Genomic DNA, 20,600 nt, shown 5'->3' with positions numbered 1-20,600 from the left:
ATTAATAGTTGTCACTGATGTAAACATAGTTGATGCATAGAGGAGGTCCATTTATTATTTGATTATTTTTTCTTATCGATTGATGTGTGTACCAATACCCAGGTGCATCAATAGAAGTGTTCACCAAAGTATGTGCTTCAAATATTTTACCTTGTTCATGTCAATGATGGTTCCATTTCATGTGCAACATATGGTGGAATTTTTGTTTGGGTTCAATCATATTTGAAATGTGTTAATTTATATCTTGGTCCAAACAACTGCCTATAATACATTTTTTTATGTCTCTTGGCACTAAAATTCTTAGAGATGGTGTAGCATGCTGGCATGCGTGAGGCATGTTGTATTTAGTGAGGTGGTCTATGTTTTGTTGCTTTCAACCATGGGAATCCTTTGGTGTGGCCTATTTTAAACCAATTTAGGTCAACTTCATTAATGATATCAAACAATATTAAAAGAGTGATGATATCAATTGTTGAAGTGTGTGCACTATATGATGCTTGTATGTGAGTAATATATGAAGTGACTATGAATTTGAGAAAGTAGAATCTATGCATTGATGATCATGTGAGTCAATGCAATTGCTAGTAGAATGTTATATCATTTTTGTATTGTAATGTGTTAGTGATGCTGACTTCAATGGTGCATTCAACTCTCATTTCTTGTATTATGGCTATAAGACTAATTGTATTAATAGTGAGCCTATTTGTATTGGTATTTAGCCACTTCTAATTTCTATATAGTTATCCCAAACTATAGTGGAAAAACCAAAAGTAAGACATTTATAAGACATCTAGTTTATTTGTGGTTTCCCCCAATTTGGGTTTCCAAGTAAATTTTGGTGATTATAATTGTTATAATGTTGGTGATAGTTTTTTTATTTTATTTTTATAACTATTATAATGTTTTGAACATTTTAAGTAATTATCAGATCAACAAAAGTTTTAGAAAAAAAATTTGAGTAGTTGATTCACCCCTTGTTACCTATTCAACATGTTCATCACATTTGTTGTCTCCTTCATCTTTCTCTATAGAAGCACAATAATTTTAATTTTTTAAATTACTTTTCACCACTTGCATTCAAATTGATTTCACAAATACCAATTAGTTATACCATAGTCAACTATTCAAAATTATTCACTTTTTGTTTAAATATTTTTTCTTAGATATAATGTATTAAAATAACTCTTGAATTCTATATTTTCCCTTCTAAATAATATAATAAAATATCAACCATGAGTATAACATTTTTTTAGTTTTATTTTTTCTTAAATAAATTTCAAATAGGTTTTTTATACTATAATTTGATATTTTTTAAGAAAGTATATTTTGTTTATATAATAATTCTAAATGTTAGCATTATTTTATTTTATTTTAAACATGCATTTAATCCAAGAAAAAACATTTAATTTATTCACATAAGGTAACATTTTAAAACATTGTAAATAATAAATAAATTTTAAAAGAAACAATTGTTACACAAATAATTTTAAAAGACTCAAAATAAATTATTTCAATTAAGATTTAAATTTGATGGATGTATAGTTGTATATTTATGTATATTATTTTTTATGTCAAAAAATTAATTGCTACATTAGATATATTGAGCTCACAATATTTTTAAATTTGAACTTAGAGAATATCATAACATTTCAATTAACAAAAACAATCATCTTTAAAAAGACTATTTCTAAAATATCAAGAATAAAAATATCATAGACAACTCATAACAAAAGCATAAATATTAATTATGAAATATAAATAAAATTCATTATATATTTTAGTATCCATTTATATAATTAACTAGCTCATAGCACATATATATTATTTATGTGAGCTATTTATTCTGAGAATTAAGCAAATATTTTTAAAAACTTAATATTAAAATTAGGTTGTGTTCCAATTATTCAATTGTATAAGGACAATAGAAATATATAGTTAAGTCTATAAAAAAATGTTGAGTGGAGCTCCTTGGCCTTTTGCATTTCTATAGTCTTTAAAGAGAAAAGATTTATAATGGAGAGGGTGGTGATCATCTATGAGTTCCTTTGGAACATTTACCTCCTTTTCCTGTGGAAAATTACAGAAGAGAACAATGGAAAGTCGAGGGTCCCTCCCTTTATAAACTACACGATGCTCTACACTCCAAAATCTATCATTGCTCCATATCTGCAACGAAAATATTATCACCACTCGTTTATAGAAATAGATCAAATTAAACTAGCTTTAAAAAACTCTAAAATTTCTCTACCTTTAGAGCATCACCCAAGATCACAATGAATGATCCTACTAGAGGCTTTATGCTAAACCAATCACCTTGTTTGGAAAGTATTTCAAGACCACCTACTTGGTCATTGTATAAAATTGTCATCACACCCAAATCTGTGTGCTCCTTAAAACGAATAGCATTTCCATCACTTGATTTATCACTCTCTGAGATATAATTGAGACGAAGAACATGCTCACAATCTATAAAATCAATCTGGAAATGTTTGTTGAGGCCAAGACCTTGAAGACTCAATTTTACCAAGGAATTGGTAAGATTTGCTAACTTGGAGCTATATGTTCTTAAGTTCTCACTGCAATACACAACCGTAAGATAAAATTAATTTATGACCATTCATGGTAGAGCATATGACATCTTTATAGTGAAGGTGAGAAATCATAATATTATTTATGTACGATTAACTACTATATAGATTACTATTTTCAATCCTATTTATATATTTTTTCTAAAGATAAATTTAAGTATTTAATAAAGTATAGATTAATTAGTCAAGATTGTGAAATTATATGTTCAAATAAATAAGAAAATAAAAATAAATCTAATATTTTTAAGGACACCTAAATAAGTGTATAACTAATCTCATAATTCAAAAATTTGATCTCATTAATTCCTATATTCTAAACTTGTTCACCTTAGTTTTTTAACATTTGTATGTTACAAGAACTGATAATTTTTATAAAACTTATTAGAGATATGTTAAATTTTGAGGGCCATGTTGTCAAACTCTTAGTTGGACCAATTTCATAGTTCTGAGAAAAAACTAAAAACAAGTATAGAGTATACCTAAAATAAAGTCAGAAGATGAAAAGTACCAAAATATATATACTTAATCTCTTAGGTCTAGATATATTTCTCATATTTTACCATGTCAATATAATTTCATATCAAACAAAGAGTGTCTTTAAATATAATAGTTATGACTTTGTAATAGTACACATATGTGTCCCACTTGTGTGAGATCTTGATTTTTTTCCCTAAATCAATTTTTAAATTAGTTTTTGTCTATGATGATTGCTAAAAGAGGGTTAGATCAAACCGCTTCATATAGAACCCTCATATGCTTAAATGAAACTCAATTGTTTAATCTCCTCTATTCCTATGAATAAAGTTGCAAGTTTGAAAGATTAGATGAAGTAGCTTGAATATGTAGTTTTACAATTATTAAACCCTTATTATTGATTTGCAAAAATTATATTGTGTATTATTTTTTTTTCTATTGATATAAAATATGGAAATAAAAAATTAAATTCTTATTAATCACGAGATTTAACCAAGCTTCCCAAATAATCATGCAAAATTAGTTTGGATGTTCTTGAAATTTAGTCATATTTGAATTTTCTTTTGAAACTTTCTAACAAATATTATTGTTTAACAAGATTAAATTTGAATTCCAACATGTCAGTGGCATGAAGAATAAGTGGCATAAAACTTGGCATTAAAATTTTAAAAATATTAGAAAATCTATTTTAAAATGGTGAGGGGTATTTGACAAAGCAATGGTTTGCATGTATGAGTGACTACTCAAGAAGCAAGGTAAATATTCACAGATGGAAATAGGTCTCTATTGACACCCCTTCTTTGGTCATAAGTGCTAATGTGCTTCCACTCAATGGTGGAAGACCAAGAAAAAAATTAGAAGATCAATATACTCATTTGGATTGGCCAAGGGGGGCTTTTGAAAAAAAATAGAATGAAGCCCTAGTAAAAGTCAAGGATTCTCTACCATTCCTATTGGGTATAGATGAAGAATTTCAATGAAAAAGTAGGATCGATGAATGAATTGCTTGTATAAGTTGTTTAGAAAGAAGATTTTTGGAGGATCAAGAGATGATTGTTAAGAATAATAAGTGTTTTCAAAAGATTGGTGTGAAGTAGTAGTGGGTTGATGTCTTCATTAAAAATACTAGGAAGTAATTAGCTGAGAGCGATGAAATAAGAAGGATCTCATTAGTGAGGAAAACATAATGGAGTAAACCTAGAATGGTGTCACAAGAAAATAAATACTAAAAACTCATTTAGTCTCTTAGGTCTAGATAGTTTTATTGTATCCTAGCATTACAATTAATTTCCAATGACTTTGTAATAAATATACTAATGTGTATGAGGATCCATGGCTTAGGTTGCTAGAGAGAGATTGGGGCATTACCAAATTTGGTAATACCTTTGATGAATAAACACAACCACCCATGATTGGGTCTATGTAGAATAGATATATTGATTATAGTGACAACTCAGTGTTGAATCGACTGATGGGGTTGGGTCAACATAGAAAGATGGCGAGAAGTTCTAGAAAGGGTACTCCCAATAATAAAGACATGAGGTTCAAGAGGGAAAGAAAATTGAAGTACAATTTGAGTGTATTTTTTATGATTTCCCTTATTATGAATTTGTACTAGACATCGAGTAATAAATCAAATTTCTAATGGCATTAGTGTCTTGTTGATGATGAGATAGAGTGGAATAAGGGTAGTGGCAGTTGGCACATGGTAACAAAATCAAGAAATGACATGGGTATCCATGACATTAAAGGCATTTATGGGTATTATTTTGTGCAACTTCTATTTTTGCATAACTGTGACTGTGATTTCAAAATTCATCCCTAGCCTAGAATTCTGAAGGGTGTGAGAAGTGTTGTGAAGAATATTGAAATGGGGGGACACTTGTTGCGAATTGAATTGTTGATGATTGAGGATAGTACTCAAAAACTCCTTACTTGATACATGTTAAAGGAGGGGAACTGGTCCTATTCTTGGAGGCAATGAATGGTTATGACAAGATATGTTCACTTCAATTTGTGAATTCTTGCAAGGACAAAAGGGTGACGGTGAATGGTATCATGTTCCAAGTGTCTGAGGAAGTTATTGCTATGGTGATAGGCCTTGAATTGAAGGGTAGGAAATGGAAGAATGTGACAAGGGTTGCAAACAAGGCTAGCTTGAGCTACTTTTTTCAGCAAGGAGAAGAGCTCATCTACCACCATAGAGGGTTTCTAAGGGAAAAGCTTCAAAAGCCCTAGAATGAGGTGTGTCTAGTGTTAATGAAGTATATCACTCTCGAAGTGAGGTATGAAGTGTGATATTATTACCATTTTCCCCTCCTAAATCATTTCAAACATTGGAATAGCCCTCCCATTCCTCTCTTTTTGTTGCATGAGTTAGCTGACACTGTTTTGGATGTGAAGGAAAAAATGAAAAAGGGTGCTAATTATACTATCCTTCACCAAGGTTTGATGTTCTACCTATACCATTTTCATTTGGCCTTATTACCACCTAGAATTGTTGAGGTTGATATCCCTACTTTTCATAACCCCTACCCTCATCATGTCCCTCTGAGAATTATTGGCCCTAGGGCCCCTACCCCCCAACCCTCTCCTAGCAGGTCATCGAAGGAGAGAAAGAAGACCCCACCTGGGAAAAGGGTGAAACTGGAGAAAGGGAAGGAGAAGGACCTAGTGGGATTTGGAAGAGGAGGTTAGAGTAAGTATAATAAGGTCTAGAAGACTGGAAAAAATGAATGCTAAAAGAAAACTGAGAACCACAACCTTATAGGAGGAGAATGAGTGAGAAACTGATGAAATGCCCCCCCCCCCCCCCCCCCAAGCAAAGGATGAAATAGAAGACGATGAATTACAAAGCAGAAAAGGTAGACAATATGGATATGGAGTGGAAATTTCAAATTCCTCTGTGTTTGGTTCGAGAGAGGAGGAAAAGGAGAGTAAGGAGGTGACTCACATCTCTGTCACTTATGATAAATATGGTGCACCTCATGCAAGATTAGTTCCCAGAGACAGTGGATAAGGCCCCCTCTCCTACTATGATGTCCTTCCTAGCTTGTCTGATTCATAAAGGTAAAAGATAAACAAAGTGGACATGGAGAAGGGAAAGTCAGGTGGTAATCTAGAGGAAATTGTGGAGTCTCTAAAATTGAGGGTAAAGGAGCTAAGGGAGAAATGTAGGTCCTGGAGGAAAGGTTCAGTCTTTTGTCAAAGTTCACCATCAAGGTGACCCATGTGGCAGCTACTACCCTACATTTGGTGAACGACAACTAGGATGAGGATCTAAATTAGGAGGACTCCAAGTTGTTGTTCAAGTTCCTGGTGGAAGACTGGGTGAATATCCTTCTCAAAGGGAAAGCTGATGGAAAGCCTAATTAGTGCCTTACTCTTTTTTGGTTATTTTTTTCTAGTTTTTTTGGTGGATCTCAAACTTGGTCAATTTTAAGTCAATATTTCCTTTGTCTAAAAACTCTCTACTTTTAAGCAATGTGGTTATAGGTTATCTTAGTAGGATGCCTGGTATTTTTATGCTCTTTTGTATGTTATTTTTGGTGTGTTAAGCTATGTTAGGGGTGATCTTTTTTTGGATGGTAATTTGTTGGTAGTCTTCTAGCTTGTTTTGTAAGGGCCAACCCCCTTGTTTTGGCTACTTAGTATTTGAAAAACATACTAATGTGTCTCACTTGTGTGACATCTTAATTTTTTCTTAGAATTTTTCTTTTAAATTAAAATTTTAACATTAGATAGGTCTAATCTATGAGAATTTAGTAGAAGGGGGTTATATCAAACCCTTTCAAATAGAAACCTTGTAGGCATAAATCAAATTCAATTTGTTTAAATTAATTTGTGCCTATAAACAAAATTTCTTCATGTTTTGAAAGATTAAATGTAGTTTGGATATGTAATTTTACAATTATGTGACCTTTATTATTGATTTACAAAAATAAAATGTGTATTGTATTTTATAATTTTTTTAATTTTAATAATTATTAATATAAAATATAAAAATATTAATTATTTCTTCTTAATCATGAGGCTTGACCAAGTTTCCCAAAGAAACACGTAACATAAGTTCGGATGTGCTTAAAATTAATTCATATTTAAATTTTCTTTTGATATTTTATAAAAAAATGGAATTTTTCTAAACAAGCTTACATGAATTCCAACATGAAAATGGAATAAAATTTTATAAAGAATAAATGGTGTAAAAAATTTCATCAACACAAAATAATAAGAAAACCTACAATAAAATGGTGAGGAGTAACCACAAGAGCAATTATGTGTAGGTGTGATTGAGGAAATTATACTACTTATGGAGGAAGGTGAACATTGATAGGTGACAAAAGGCATCGACTAACACCCTTTCTTTGTTCATGAGTGCTAATGTGAATCCACTTGACAATGGAAGACTAAGAAAATAAAGTTTAAAATGAGATCCCTTTTCTATGGAAGCAATAGAAAAACTTCATAATAAAGTTGAATTGGAATATAGGGTTTTAGTACAAGGAAACCCCTAAGAGGGGAAGAAATAATGATTATTCCAATCAAAATTGAACAAAAGAAAAGTGTTTGTTCTATCATGATAGATCACCACTCTAGTAGTATAATTCTTGCAGGATTGTGCTCTCTTTGTCAATAGTGCAATGAGATTCTATAGACTAGAAAACCTCGGACTAATGGCTATAAGTATTCAACCTTAGACTAAATGTTAAAACTTTATTGAATTTTTTTTTTAAATCAAGCACATCAATTCCTCCTTGAATGATGAATTTTTTTTTGGAGAACCTCCCTTTACAAGTTTTTAGTTTTCTTCAATTAGATTGGACCCCCAAGTTTGATCCAACAAAATACAATTTCAACAATGCAACCTGTAGTGCCTACCCTCTTTCACATCTTTGCTGGACATTGTTGTTGTTATTATCAAACTATGTTAGACTAGCTTTATGTTGATGGATTAGTGGTATTGTTTTGAGACTATCATACATTATGTTATGGATTCAGTTGATATATGATGAGATCATTTAGAATTTACATTTCATGTATGCATGATGATCATTACATTGCTTTCAGTTATTGTTGATGATTAGTTAGATGGTTTATTATCTCATGTGCTTTATTATGGATACTTACCCCATACTTGCATGTGTATGGTGTGCGTGTTTTCTTATTGTATGGCATTTCTGATATGGTTAAGGAAGGGAGTCGTAGTCACCTGCTTAGTCAGGATCTACACGATGCACCACTTCCTTTCATTGCCTGTTTAGCTTAGCATTATATATATTGTATGCACATGCATGGTTTTTTTGCAGGCTGCAGGTACCGGGTATTGACTTCCCTAAATTGCTAGGATGAGCATACCCTATTATACTATCTCAATGATAAGAGAAGGGAGATAAATTCTCAAGTCCAAATCCCAAACCCTTAAACCAATTGTCCTAGTGAGGAAGGACAAGTATCTAGATATGTTACCCACCGAATGTGTCGGATGACATATTTCGTGATTTTTAACCCTTTAGACTAATTTTGTGTGAATTTCTCTATGATGGGTTTTCATATTTTATCTTGCAAGTCTATGGTAAATTTTTTATTAATTAAGTCTTAATAAATAGATTTAATTAATAAATTAATTATTTGAGAAAATTAATATAAAATATCATGATGTTTGATATTTTGATTATAATTAATTAAATGAGGATTAATCAAAAATTAAATAAAAGAAAATTAGAAATTAAAATTAATAATAATTATAAAATAATAATAAAGTAATAAATAAGTAATAATAATAAAAGTTATAAAAATTTAAATAGAAATTATATAAAAAGTAAATTAGAGTTATAAGCTTGCATAGGAGTTAACGCACCTTTCTATTTCTAATATGTCAACAACACGGGGGTTAGTGCATCAATTAAGCACATGGTGTATACAACCCTATGACTCATCTAGAAGGTTGGAAAAGACACATGCTTAGTTGGTGACACCTTCTAGCTGTTTCTAGAGACATTCTAGGTGTTTTCTGAGAGCTCTTTATATTCAGGCATTCCTAGAAGCTTGGACATAGCATTTGGAGAGCATTTGGAGCATTGGAGGACTCGAGAACTCTGAAGAAGGGAGGAGCTTGCTCTGCGGGTTTTCTGAGGAAGAGCGAATTAGCATCAGAATCCGAGTAGATTCTTGTGATTTTACTTATGCTATTTCTGCATCTTGCATTCCCTGTCTTCTTCGTGTCTTCCATATGTCTTCTGAAGATTTTTCCTATTTTAATTGTATGCATTCTCAATATGGGTAGTTAAATTTATTTGAGAATCTTATATGCATAGATCTGGAAAGAACACGGGGCTAGGGTTTAAATTGTAGCCAAGCCATTAGATAAATTATTGAATAAATCTGAGATCAAAGGTTTATAGGAAAATTCTAAAAATTAGAATTTCTTATTTATTTTTGAATCTGCTTACACATATGTATGTATGTATGTATGTATGTATGTATGTATGTATATATGTTGTGATATTTGAAAAAAAAACTCTCTGCGTGTATATATATATATATCTACATTTTTTTTTATTTTTTTTTTAAAAGGGGTAAAAATTTATTCGATTAAATCCGGATTACAGGAGGCCTCAGGCCCAACAACCAAATCACCAACCCAACACAGTTACGATCTATCCTTATCCACTAATTGCTTGAAGATCCCACTAAGATCAGCAGGAAGATCATCTCTATCAGAAATATCCCAACCAGCACCCTTCTCTGATGCCCATTTTGCCAGAACATCAGCCACTCCATTCCATTCCCTAGGAATATGACAGAAAAGGATCCCATCCACAAAGCTACTCAAGTGGAGAATCTCTCTAACAATAGATGCAATTTGCCAGCTAGATTCATCCACTCTTCGGTTATTAATCATATCCACAACTATCTGAGAGTCAGAATCAAACACCATTCTCCTCCATCCAAGAGAGCAAGCCCACTCCATAGCCACTTTAATGGCCAAAGCCTCCATCACGTTATTGGAATGAACTCCTTTGTGAATAGAGAAAATGAAAATAGCATTACCATCTGCATCTCTCCCAATCCCCCCCACTCCAGCCTGTCCAGGGTTCCCACGGGAGGAGCCATTAGTGTTAATCTTTAGGACTGTCGCAGGAGGAGGGCTCCATCTCCCCACTCTACAGACCTTCCTCTTTCATGGCTGATATCTCTTACTTCTACTAGCTTCAAATCCTTTATCCACTAATCCCAAATTTCTAATAATACAAGAATCCCCAGGATCCACCGGCTCTAACATATCACATTTAGCAAAGATAGTCTCTTGAAGCCTGGATAGGATCAACTGCCATAGTTTAGTGGCTCCCAAGCTGGAATTACAAAAAATTTGACGGTTACGCTCCAACCAAAGATTTCATAGAATGAAAGAAGGTCCAATAGCCTAGGCCACTTGAAGGAACGAAGTTTTCGTAGGGGGTCTGCCAAGGCTGGCCCAAAATTGAATAAGAGATACGACATGAATACATCTATGGCACCATGCCTCCCACCACTTATGCCAGATCTCCCTAGAGAGAGGACATAAGAAAAACACATGAGAAGCATCTTCCCCATCCAACAAGCATAGGGGACAGAAAGAGGGTCCCTGAAATCCTCTTCGCTGGAGATTATCCCAAGTAAGACACTTATTTTGTGCAACCAACCAAAGAAAAAAATTACATTTCGGCCAAGAAAATTTATTCCAGACCTGCCTCCACCAGGGAACCTCCTGAATAACATTACATTGCCTATCCAGCCGAGCATATCCCTGGGCCATGCTGAACTTACCTTTTGGGCAAGGTCTCCACGCCAAGATGTCTTTGTCTTTAGAAGAGCTACAAAGCCTAGAGAAGAGAATATGTGCCAGTTCAGCCCGATTCTCTGAGGAGCCCCCTGTGGGCCAGAGCTGTGGATCCTTCCAGCTAACCACCTCCATCAAACTATGCCTCTGGACAGCCTTGAAGTGAGCAACTGTGGTCTAACCTGTAGAAGAAAAAACTTGATACAGAGGCCGAAGGTGGGGAAAACTGGAGAGAATAGGAGGGTGGCCATCCCAAGAATCCTACCAAAATAACACACTTGACCCCTCATTACAGATCCAGAAAAGACCATCCTTAATTAAAGGAGCACCCCTTTTAAGGGTGTCCCAAATAAAGGACCCCTTACCATCAAGCTCAAGTCTGGGAATATCCTGAACCTCCACTCCTGGGAAATACTTATGGGTCAGAATCTTGGCCCAATCCCAATCTTGATTCTTGCACCATCTCCAGTATAACTTTGCAGCAAGAGCTTTGACACCGAGAGCCATACATTAAAGGCCCAGACCCCCAGCAAACTTAGGCAAGCAAACAGTGTCCCAGTTGACTAAGCTCCATTTAGAAGATTGAAGGTTGCCTAACCAAAGGAATTGTCGTGACAAAGCATCAAAATCTTTCATAACACCCACGGGAGGGGTTTGCACTAAGCACCTGTAAATAGGGAGGGCCTGAATCACAGTCTTGAGCAGGGTAACCCTCCCAGCTGATGAGAGCCACCTATGTGTCCAATGCCTCACTCTACTATGAAATTTGTCAACAAAACATTGCCAATACTCTTTTCATTGAGTCCCCAAAGCTAAAGGAACTCCGAGATAGATCAAAGGGAGGGATCCAACTTGAAACCTAAGAATTCTAGCGATCCTGAGTTGAATCGTCTGAGGAGTATTAAAGAAATAAATAGAAGATTTCCCTTCATTAATTTTCTGTCCAGAAGCTTTTAAATAAATATCCAAAATCTTTCTAAAGTTCCTTGCCTCGTTGGCAGTAGCCAAGCCCATCAGGCCAGTATCATCCACAAATTGGAGGTGCGTGTATGAAGGAATATCATTACCCCACTTCCACCCTTGAATAAGTCCTAGCTGTGCTTGAGATTTTATAAATCTACCTAAGCCTTCTGCCATAATAATAAATAGATAGGGAGAGATAGGATCCCCCTGGCGAAGTCCTCGAGAAGCAGAGAAAAGGTCAGTAGGTTCTCCATTGATAAGAACCGAAAAGGATGGGGAAGACACATAGCTGAGAACCCAATCCACCCATTCTATAGTAAATCCAAAAGCTAGAAGCACACAACCCAAAAATTCCCAACTAACTCGATCATACGCTTTAGCTAAGTCCAGCTTAATAAACATAGCCTTTTCCTTGGACGAGGCCATAGAATGAATAGCTTCTGTAGCAATCACCACCCCATCAAGAATCTGTCTCCCACTGACAAAACCTCCTTGTTCCTCAAAAATTAGAGTGGTAAGGAAAGGCTTGAGCCTTTCAGCAATTAATTTGGTGATGATTTTGTACGTGACATTACATAGAGCAATGGGTCTGAACTGGTCCAACCTGTTAACGCCATCAATCTTGGGAATGAGAGCCAAAAAAGTAGCATTCATAGACCTGAGCATTTGTTTATTTTGATATGACTCCTGGACCACATCTAGAAGATCAAATTTAATAATCTCCCAAAACTCTTGGAAAAATTCAATGGGAAACCCATCTGGGCCTAAGGCTTTACCTTTTGGCATACCAAAAACCACTTTCTCCAATTCCTCAATCATAATAGGTTTTAAAAGATCTCTGTTCATACTGCTGGAAACAAGATGAGGAATGCAGTCTAAAATAGACCTAGTCTCTTCCAAGGAAGCAGGATCTTCCCTAAAGAAGAGTTGAGAAAAGTATCTAATGGCCTCTGAAGCAATCGCCTCCTTGGAACATATCTGATCACCAAAAGTAGAGACTAGAGAAGTAATAGAATTCCCAAACCTGTGGGCCTTGACGGTGTTGTGGAAGAAAGTAGTGTTTCTATCTCCCTCCTGCAACCAGTCTACCCGAGACTTTTGTTTCCAAAATATTTCCTCCCAAAGCTCCCATTCTTCAACTTCCTTCATAGCTAAGGATTCTTGAGACATCAAATCTGGAGTCATGCCTAGGTCCCTGATTTGGCAAGTGACATTATTCAACCTAGCTTAAGCATCACTCAACTGCTCTTGCAGGTTTCCAAAACACTGTTTGTTCCACTTCTTCAACCTGAACTTAACATGCTGAAGTCTCTTCTCGAAGGTGTACATAGAAGTTCCATGTGAAGGCTTACCCTCATACCACCAAGCAATCATAAGCTCCTGTAGGGAGTGATCCCTCAACCACATCAGCTAAAACTTGAAAGAGGGATTCTTGGAGGTCTTGAAAGGGGTGACAGAGAGCCTAATAGGCTAGTGATCAGAGCCTCTCCAATCAAGAATTTCTGAATTGGTAGTCCATCTACTATGCATCTAATAGCAGGATACTAGGAATCTATCGAGCCTTTCAGAGATAGCCTTCGTCCCATTCCTTCTGTTGTTTTAGGTGAATATACCAGAGCTGAGTTTAACATCAATAAGATTCAAAGAACCAATATTATCGCTAAGCATTTTGGAAGAAGGACCCAAATGGGAATGTCCGCCCCTCTTCTCCTCTAGACTCATAATAGCATTAAAATCTCCAGCCACAATCCATGGAAGAAAGGGGTCCAAAGAACGGACAAACATAATATGAGACCACATATGAGATTTACCAACCAAGTCACTAGGAGCATAAATATTAGAAAATAAGCACCTTTCACCTGTCTCAAAATGAGAAGCCAAGAAGGAGATAGAAGACCTACTTGCAATCCACCACAAAGGAGTCACCTTCGTAGGATTCCAAAGACAAGCAAGGCCCCCCGAGTTCCCATGAGCACTTACTCCCTGCCAGCAACCTTGGGGCCAAATCTTTGGTCCACAGTTATTCAATTCATCAACTGAAAGCTTAGTTTCCTGAATGAACAAAACATCTGGAGAATGAGACTCTATCAATCTACGAATAGCCTTTTGTCTAGGGATGCTGCTCAACCCCCTCACATCCCAAGATAGAATAATCATTTAGAGGACTGAGAGAAATGAGAGTCAATGGGCATCACTAACCCTACCTCAACCAAAGTCTCGCCCATCATCTTGACCTTCTCTTGATCCGTCTTCCTTCCACTCTTAGCAGACTTCTCTGTGGTCCCCTTTTTAAAAGGCTTCTATTGTAAACCTAAAGTGGAAGCAATTTTAGCGCCTTTTGTATTATCAAACACCCCTTTCTTGCTGGGAAGATTTGCACTTGCGATACCTGGAGCTTCACCAGGATGCGACCCTCCTGAAATATCACAACTAATCTCCTGAACCACTCCATCTAATCCAACTAGCTGGGGAGCAGACAAGGACCCATCACCCGGAGGTACCTCCATAGGGATTCCTTCCTCTTGAATCAAATTCTCTAGAACATTAAACCTATTAAAAGTACCATCATTTTGTCTATTCGTCTAAGCTCTCTTCTGCCCCTTTCCTTTATTACGCGGCTTAACTGGGATAAAACCTTCCTTATCCGCAGAGGGACCATTTGGCATCTGGGCCTTACCCTTGTCTTCCTTAGGAGACAAAACCACGGCCATAGCTGACTGAGAAGATTTATACCTGGGGCATTTGCGTTGTAGGTGCCCATACTCACAACAAATCCTGCATCTAAAGGGTAAAGTCTCGTAGTCCAACTGTTGAACCCATGAAGAAGTGCCCATATAGATTTCCATAGAGTTAGGAAGTGGATTATTCAGATCCACTTCCACACAAATTCGAGCATATGAAATTACTTTTCGATCTTGGGTTAGTGTGGCCGACCCAACCAATTTCCACAGCAGAAGCGATATCGAATGAAGGATTTCCTCTCTCCAAAATTCTAGAGGCAATCGAGGAAGCCTAACCCACACAGGGACCCGAGACGATATCTCCTCAGTGGAGTTAAATCCAATGTGCCAGTGTTTGAGGAAAAGCCCAACCTGGTTAAAGAAATATGGGCCCCCCTCAAAGACCTTGTTCCTGTCTAACATACTTGAAAAAATGACCAAAAAATAGTTGTTGGCCGCTAGAAGAATTTCCATATCCGATGCGCCCACGATTCCAAAACAGGAAGGGAGAGCCAGAGACCCAAAAACTTACAAATGAGCACATGCTTGCCCCAATACTCCACATCCTCTGAAATCTATTTTGGTTGAATGATTAACACCGGTCGATCATCAGAGTGCTCCAAACATCCATTCTTCTTCTTGATACGGATAGAATCTTTCGATGATGATGCATGCATCCCAAATGAAGTATTGAAACCCTTACCTGCAGGCCCTCCCCACAAAAAAGGAGAGGACTCAGCCATCACCAAATCCTCAGAGAAAATCTGAGATGGGACCTCTGATTGCCCCATGAGCAAGGACCAAAATCCAAACCCCAATCAATAAAAGAAGCCACAAAGCCCAGCCCCAACTGTATGCCCCACACTGGCTGCCCCAGAATAAGGAAGCAACGGACGCAGGCCTGCCCCTGCCGGTCTCACCACTGCCCGAGCAATCAAACCCACCCTTTAATCCAAAATGGCGCCGCCTGCACAGTCCACCCCTGCGGCCAAAACGCTGCGCGAACGCCACCACCAACAGATGTCCACACTGTGCCTAGGGCACACAGGCCCTCGCGCCTACAAAACTCGCAGCAGTCGCCATTCTCCTCCCATATATATACATATATACCTTTATATATATATATATATGTATATATATACATATATATTTATTAAATTAAAAATTGAATGATATTGTACCATGATTGATTGAATACGTTTTAAAAACGTTATTCAAGAAAAACTTGATAAAAATCGAATTCGCATATATTAAATGGTGAATGAATCGCTTATGCAATTTTTAAAAAAATAATAATAATAATATGCAAAAGTGGGGGGGGACAAGATCTGTGCCCCCTTACCCACTGCGGTCGCAGTGTACCTGTTGTCATAGGTATTGTGATGGCAGGGGTACATAGTACCCACTGACGTCGCAGGCCCTGTGACCGCAGGGTCCTGCGTACCGCCGATGGTACATACTTATATATGTGTGTTGGTATAACAGTCGTTTCATATGAAATCGATTTTCATTGTTATTAAATTTCCATATGTTATATTGTATCAATCGAAATTATTGTAATTCGATTTTTATAAAATGCAAAATTAATAATAATTTATATATTTATATATATATATATATATATGTATGTATGTATGTATGTATGTATGTATGTATGTATGTATGTATGTATGTATGTATGTATCTATGTATGTATGTATTTATGTATGTATGTATGTATGTAATATGTAAATATGTTATTAATAAATTTAAATTATTATATAATTGATAAATGGTTTATATCAAAGGTTCATTTTTATAATGGTGAACTCTTGTATAATATTCAACTATTAAGATTTAATTAATTGTTTTAAATTATTAAATAAAGTATATGAAATTTAATTGGTAGTTTGGCAGGGAACATTTTCAAACATATATTATAATTGGAAAATAGATTTCAGACCTATTAAGGAAAAAATTTATCCATCCAAAACAATACATGTGTTAGGAAAAACGTACAAAATGTTCCTCCATTTATTCTCCAAACTTGGAAACATATACTGAGACCTCTACATTTAAATTAAAGTTTGTAAATTTAGCAACACCAAAACATGTGTTTACATTGTGTATTCTTTATGCTATTGTTTTGGGTTTTGGGTTGACTAGTGTTGACCAATTATAGGACGTCTACCAAAGGCTTGGGGGTGATGTGATTGTGATGTCATGATGATGTTTTAATCTCGATCTTTATAAACCCAACCATGGTTATGTGATGGAATGCTCTATGTAATGTTTGTAATTATTGATTGTTATAGTTGAGATTCTTATGTATGAGACACTTCACTTAACCATTTTTTTTGGTTCATCGATCAGTTATCCTTGGTTATTTTCTAGTCGCCATGATGGGATTGAAATGTGGATTTATTCTTGATGATGTCATGTTGTGACATGTTTTGACTTAACCATTTTGGAGTCTTCGATCAGTATGATTGAGATATATTTTGGTTATTGAGAATCAATGGATACTTTTGATTATCAGTGATACTTCGGTTGCCAATAGAGAGCTGTTGTGATCATGATTTTCTATGGATGCTTGCTCATGGAGATTTGATGCTTTTATGCATATTTGATGATTTTATTATGGATTATCTTCTGTGATTTTGAGATTTATTATTCCATGAGCTTAGGATAGGATATCTGCATGTAGTGTTGGGAAGTGGCTTGCAATGGGGGTCGAGGCCCTAAGAGGCTGCCAGGGTAACTCATTGTAAGTTGGTTAAAAAGTGAAAACATTCACACCTAATACTAACTAAATGAACCTAAAAAGATAAGTGTTTTGTTCTCGCCCATGCCTTGAGTGCTTGTACAGACTAGGATGGGAGTAAAGAGAATGCATGGTTGCGGCCTTGCATTCCATAGTATGCCTCGTCAGTATGAGAGGATACTAGTGGCCGCATGAGATTAGTATGGACCCGTGGAGTTTAGCTAACTTTCAGGGTAACTTCTACATGATATATGTGATGACACTTTCCCGCTTGCATAGTAGGTTCCGACATGTCATTGTGTGCCTCTGGGAATTAGATGTCAATTTTGTGTTTGGAACCCTTGAGTTAGTATACTTTTAGGATTCTTGGACTTGTAAAGATTTATGCTATGTGTTTTGGATAGCCTTTTTAGGACTTGAGATTATCTCCTCAGCATGGTGGGAGTGGACCACTTAGGTACCACACATTCAAGTGGTAATGTTTTTCCACTCTTATCATTTGAGATTCATTGAGACATCGTGGCTGATGCATCCTTCATGATGGTGGACATGTATCCTTTCATTGATGATTAGCATATGTTAGATGATGTTATCTTATGCTTATATTTTCATGTTAGATTACTTTCTGCATATGATATAGTATATGTTAGGAGTGACATTCCTACTATGGTAATACTGATGATCTCTTTGGTGATTTTGGAATGTTACGCACGGAGGGATGGCTAGGGTCCACGATGGTCTAATGATGTTATTAACGATTGGGAGGAACTGTGCACTTAGTCTATTATGTTTATATCTTCTATGATGATGTATCATGTATGACATGTGATTATCTTTACTTTGATGTATCATGGATTAGAATAGGATGATGTACCTTATTTCACATATGTATATTCTTTTAAACTTTTCATACCCTGTGACATGTACAGTGGATGATTGAGCATTTGAAATGTAATGTATAAACATTGGACTTATCATTATTATTTCACGTGGTTGTTATATTAGATGGATTCAATAATGTTAGTTGACTTAGATGTAATTCAATGTTAAGGGATCTTTAAGAATGTAACTAGTTATGTATGTTATGTTTACTTTCAAATGGACATTGCTATTGCTTCTGTTATTGTGTATAAGTTATATGTGTGATTTGCTTTCATGTTTTTTAAAAAAAATGCTACCTAACTTAGTGAAATTCTAGGTTAATTCTTTGGATCCCTTGGCGAGGTATTACATTTGGTATCAGAGCTCGAGTTTCTACATTGGGAGCTCTAGGTATTTTGGAACAACTAGAAACTTGAAACTAGGTGAACTGAAAACAAAACTTGAACTGTTACTTGTGTATTTTTCATACTTCAACACTTAGTTTTCAAAATTGGAAATTTTACTTAAACCTAAACATAGGTAAACTAAAATTGAACTTATTCTATTGCAAACATGTTTCTTCTAATAGTACTTTGTATTGTTGTAGGATGGTATCTAGGACTAGGTCTTCTATTAAAGGCCATGGTAGAGGTCGTGGTAGAGGCCATGGTTGTGGCAGAGCTATTAGTGTCCATGAGTTTTCCCATGAGGGATCTGCTCATGAAGAGAGCAGAGGAGAGCATGCTAGTAGGCAGTAGGAAGAGAGCCATAGAGAGGACCAAGTTGAGTCTGAAGAGGTTGGTTTGAGACAGATGATGCAGACTATTCTTAAACGTCTACCTCTTGTTCAAGAACAGCCCAAAGCACATCAGACTGAACAAGAGCATAGACCCAGATCTAGGAGCCCTTGGAAGGATCGTCAGAAGTCCATTATGTCCACTTAGATGAAGGATCTTTCAAGATCCAAGGTTAAGCCTTTCAATGGGCAAGGTTCTGGTTATGTGGCCAAGCAGTGGCTTATTTCCCTCAACAGGATATTTTCCATGCAAGATTTTGACAGCAATGTTAAGGCAAGATTTGCGATCACTAATTTAGAGAATTTTGGGGCCACTTGGTGGACAATTGAGGAGAAGAAGCTAGGAATCGATATGAGCAGTGTCACGTGGGAACTATTCTTAGAGAATTTCCATGAATGATTCCTACCAAAGGAATGGAAATAGCAAAGGGCTGATGAATTTCATAATCTCAGGCAGTACACTATGTCAGTGATCGAGTATGAGCGTAAGTTTTATGAGCTCATATCTTTTTTAGGGTTCAATGAAAATTCAGCTTAGTTGATACAGCATTTTATTAGGGGTTTGAACAACCGTATAATTGGGGGTGTCAAGGTATTTGAGCCAAAAACCCTCAAGGATGTGGTACATCAAGCTATCCTTGTTGAGAAAAGTGTCAACCTTGGTCAAGGAGGTTTTGTAGGAGCGCCAGCAGCATTAGGATCTAAAGGCAACTACAATTCAGGTGGTAACAAGAAGCCTTCTTTCTCTAAGGGGAAATAGTATCAGAAGCAGTCTCAGCAGACACAACAACAAAAGGGATTGAATTCTCAGGCCCAAGGTGGTGGCAAAGGTTCTAATTCCAAGAACAATCGCAATGCTCAATGCAATAAACAAAATCAACCCAATCAGCCAGCTCAGAGCAGCCAATCTTTTGTTAGCAAGAACAATCGTCAGCAATCAAATGTACCACCTATGGGTAGAGGATCTGGCAGAAATACAGAATGTTTTTTTTGTGATTAGATTGGCCATTATGCAGCTCAGTGTCCACAGCGAGCACCTCAATTTTTAGGACCTAGGCCTACAATTTCAGAGCCTATAGTGGGTGATGTAGGTAAAGCTCATAGAGTTTTTGCAGCAGTAGATCACCGTCAGGCAGATCATCAGGGGACAGTGGTTGAGACCACAGGTGCTATTTGAGGTATATCTCTTTCAGTATTGTTTGATTCAGGAGCTACAGATTCATTTATTTCACCATCTATAGTTTCTAAGTGTAAGTTGGATGTGATGAAGCAAGATCATGGTTGGCAAGTGGAACTAGCCTCAGGCATTAAGGTCTCCACAGATTCTATAGTTCTTAAGTGTGGGCTTAGCCTAGGAAGCTTGGATACTGCAGTGGATCTTCGAGTCATACCCCTTGGTTCCTATGATGTGGTTTTAGGTATGGACTGGCTTGGATCTCATAGAGCCAGTATAGATTACAAGAAGAAGAATATTATGTGCCAAGATGACCATGGGAATCATGTGAAGATAGTAGGGATACCAAGGCCTATATCTCTGCGAATGATTTCTGCTATGCAATTGAAGTGAATTTTCTGTAAGGGATGTCAGATATTTGTTGTTATGGTAAATGATCTTGATGAGGAAGTCTCTAGATCA

At 36.1% G+C, this 20,600-nt stretch overlaps 1 protein-coding gene across 3 annotated transcripts in view; it reads right to left on the bottom strand.

Annotated features, from left to right (window-relative positions):
• Nucleotides 1-1,850: 1,850 nt before the first annotated feature.
• The window catches only part of LOC149551697 (C4-beta,C20-epoxidase-like), a 60,365-nt gene continuing 41,615 nt past the window's right edge, over nt 1,851-20,600 (bottom strand). For 2 of the 3 annotated variants that reach the window (XM_089789729.1, XM_089789730.1), the window contains 2 exons: nt 2,249-2,576; nt 1,851-2,166 (listed from right to left, as the gene is read on the bottom strand). In XM_089789729.1, the coding sequence (XP_089645855.1) occupies nt 1,942-2,166; nt 2,249-2,576 (553 nt within the window). In that variant the 3' untranslated portion in view covers nt 1,851-1,941. The remainder of the gene's footprint in view (nt 2,167-2,248; nt 2,577-20,600) is intronic. The other variant, XM_089789732.1, reaches the window with a different exon arrangement.

Source organism: Cupressus sempervirens, chromosome 6 (assembly GCF_028749045.1).
Source record: "Cupressus sempervirens isolate cs-2001-9-10 chromosome 6, ASM2874904v1, whole genome shotgun sequence".
NCBI classification, from domain to species: Eukaryota; Viridiplantae; Streptophyta; class Pinopsida; order Cupressales; family Cupressaceae; genus Cupressus; species Cupressus sempervirens.
The sequence above is the reverse complement of the archived record's forward strand: the minus strand, read 5'-3'. Positions and strand labels throughout refer to the sequence as shown.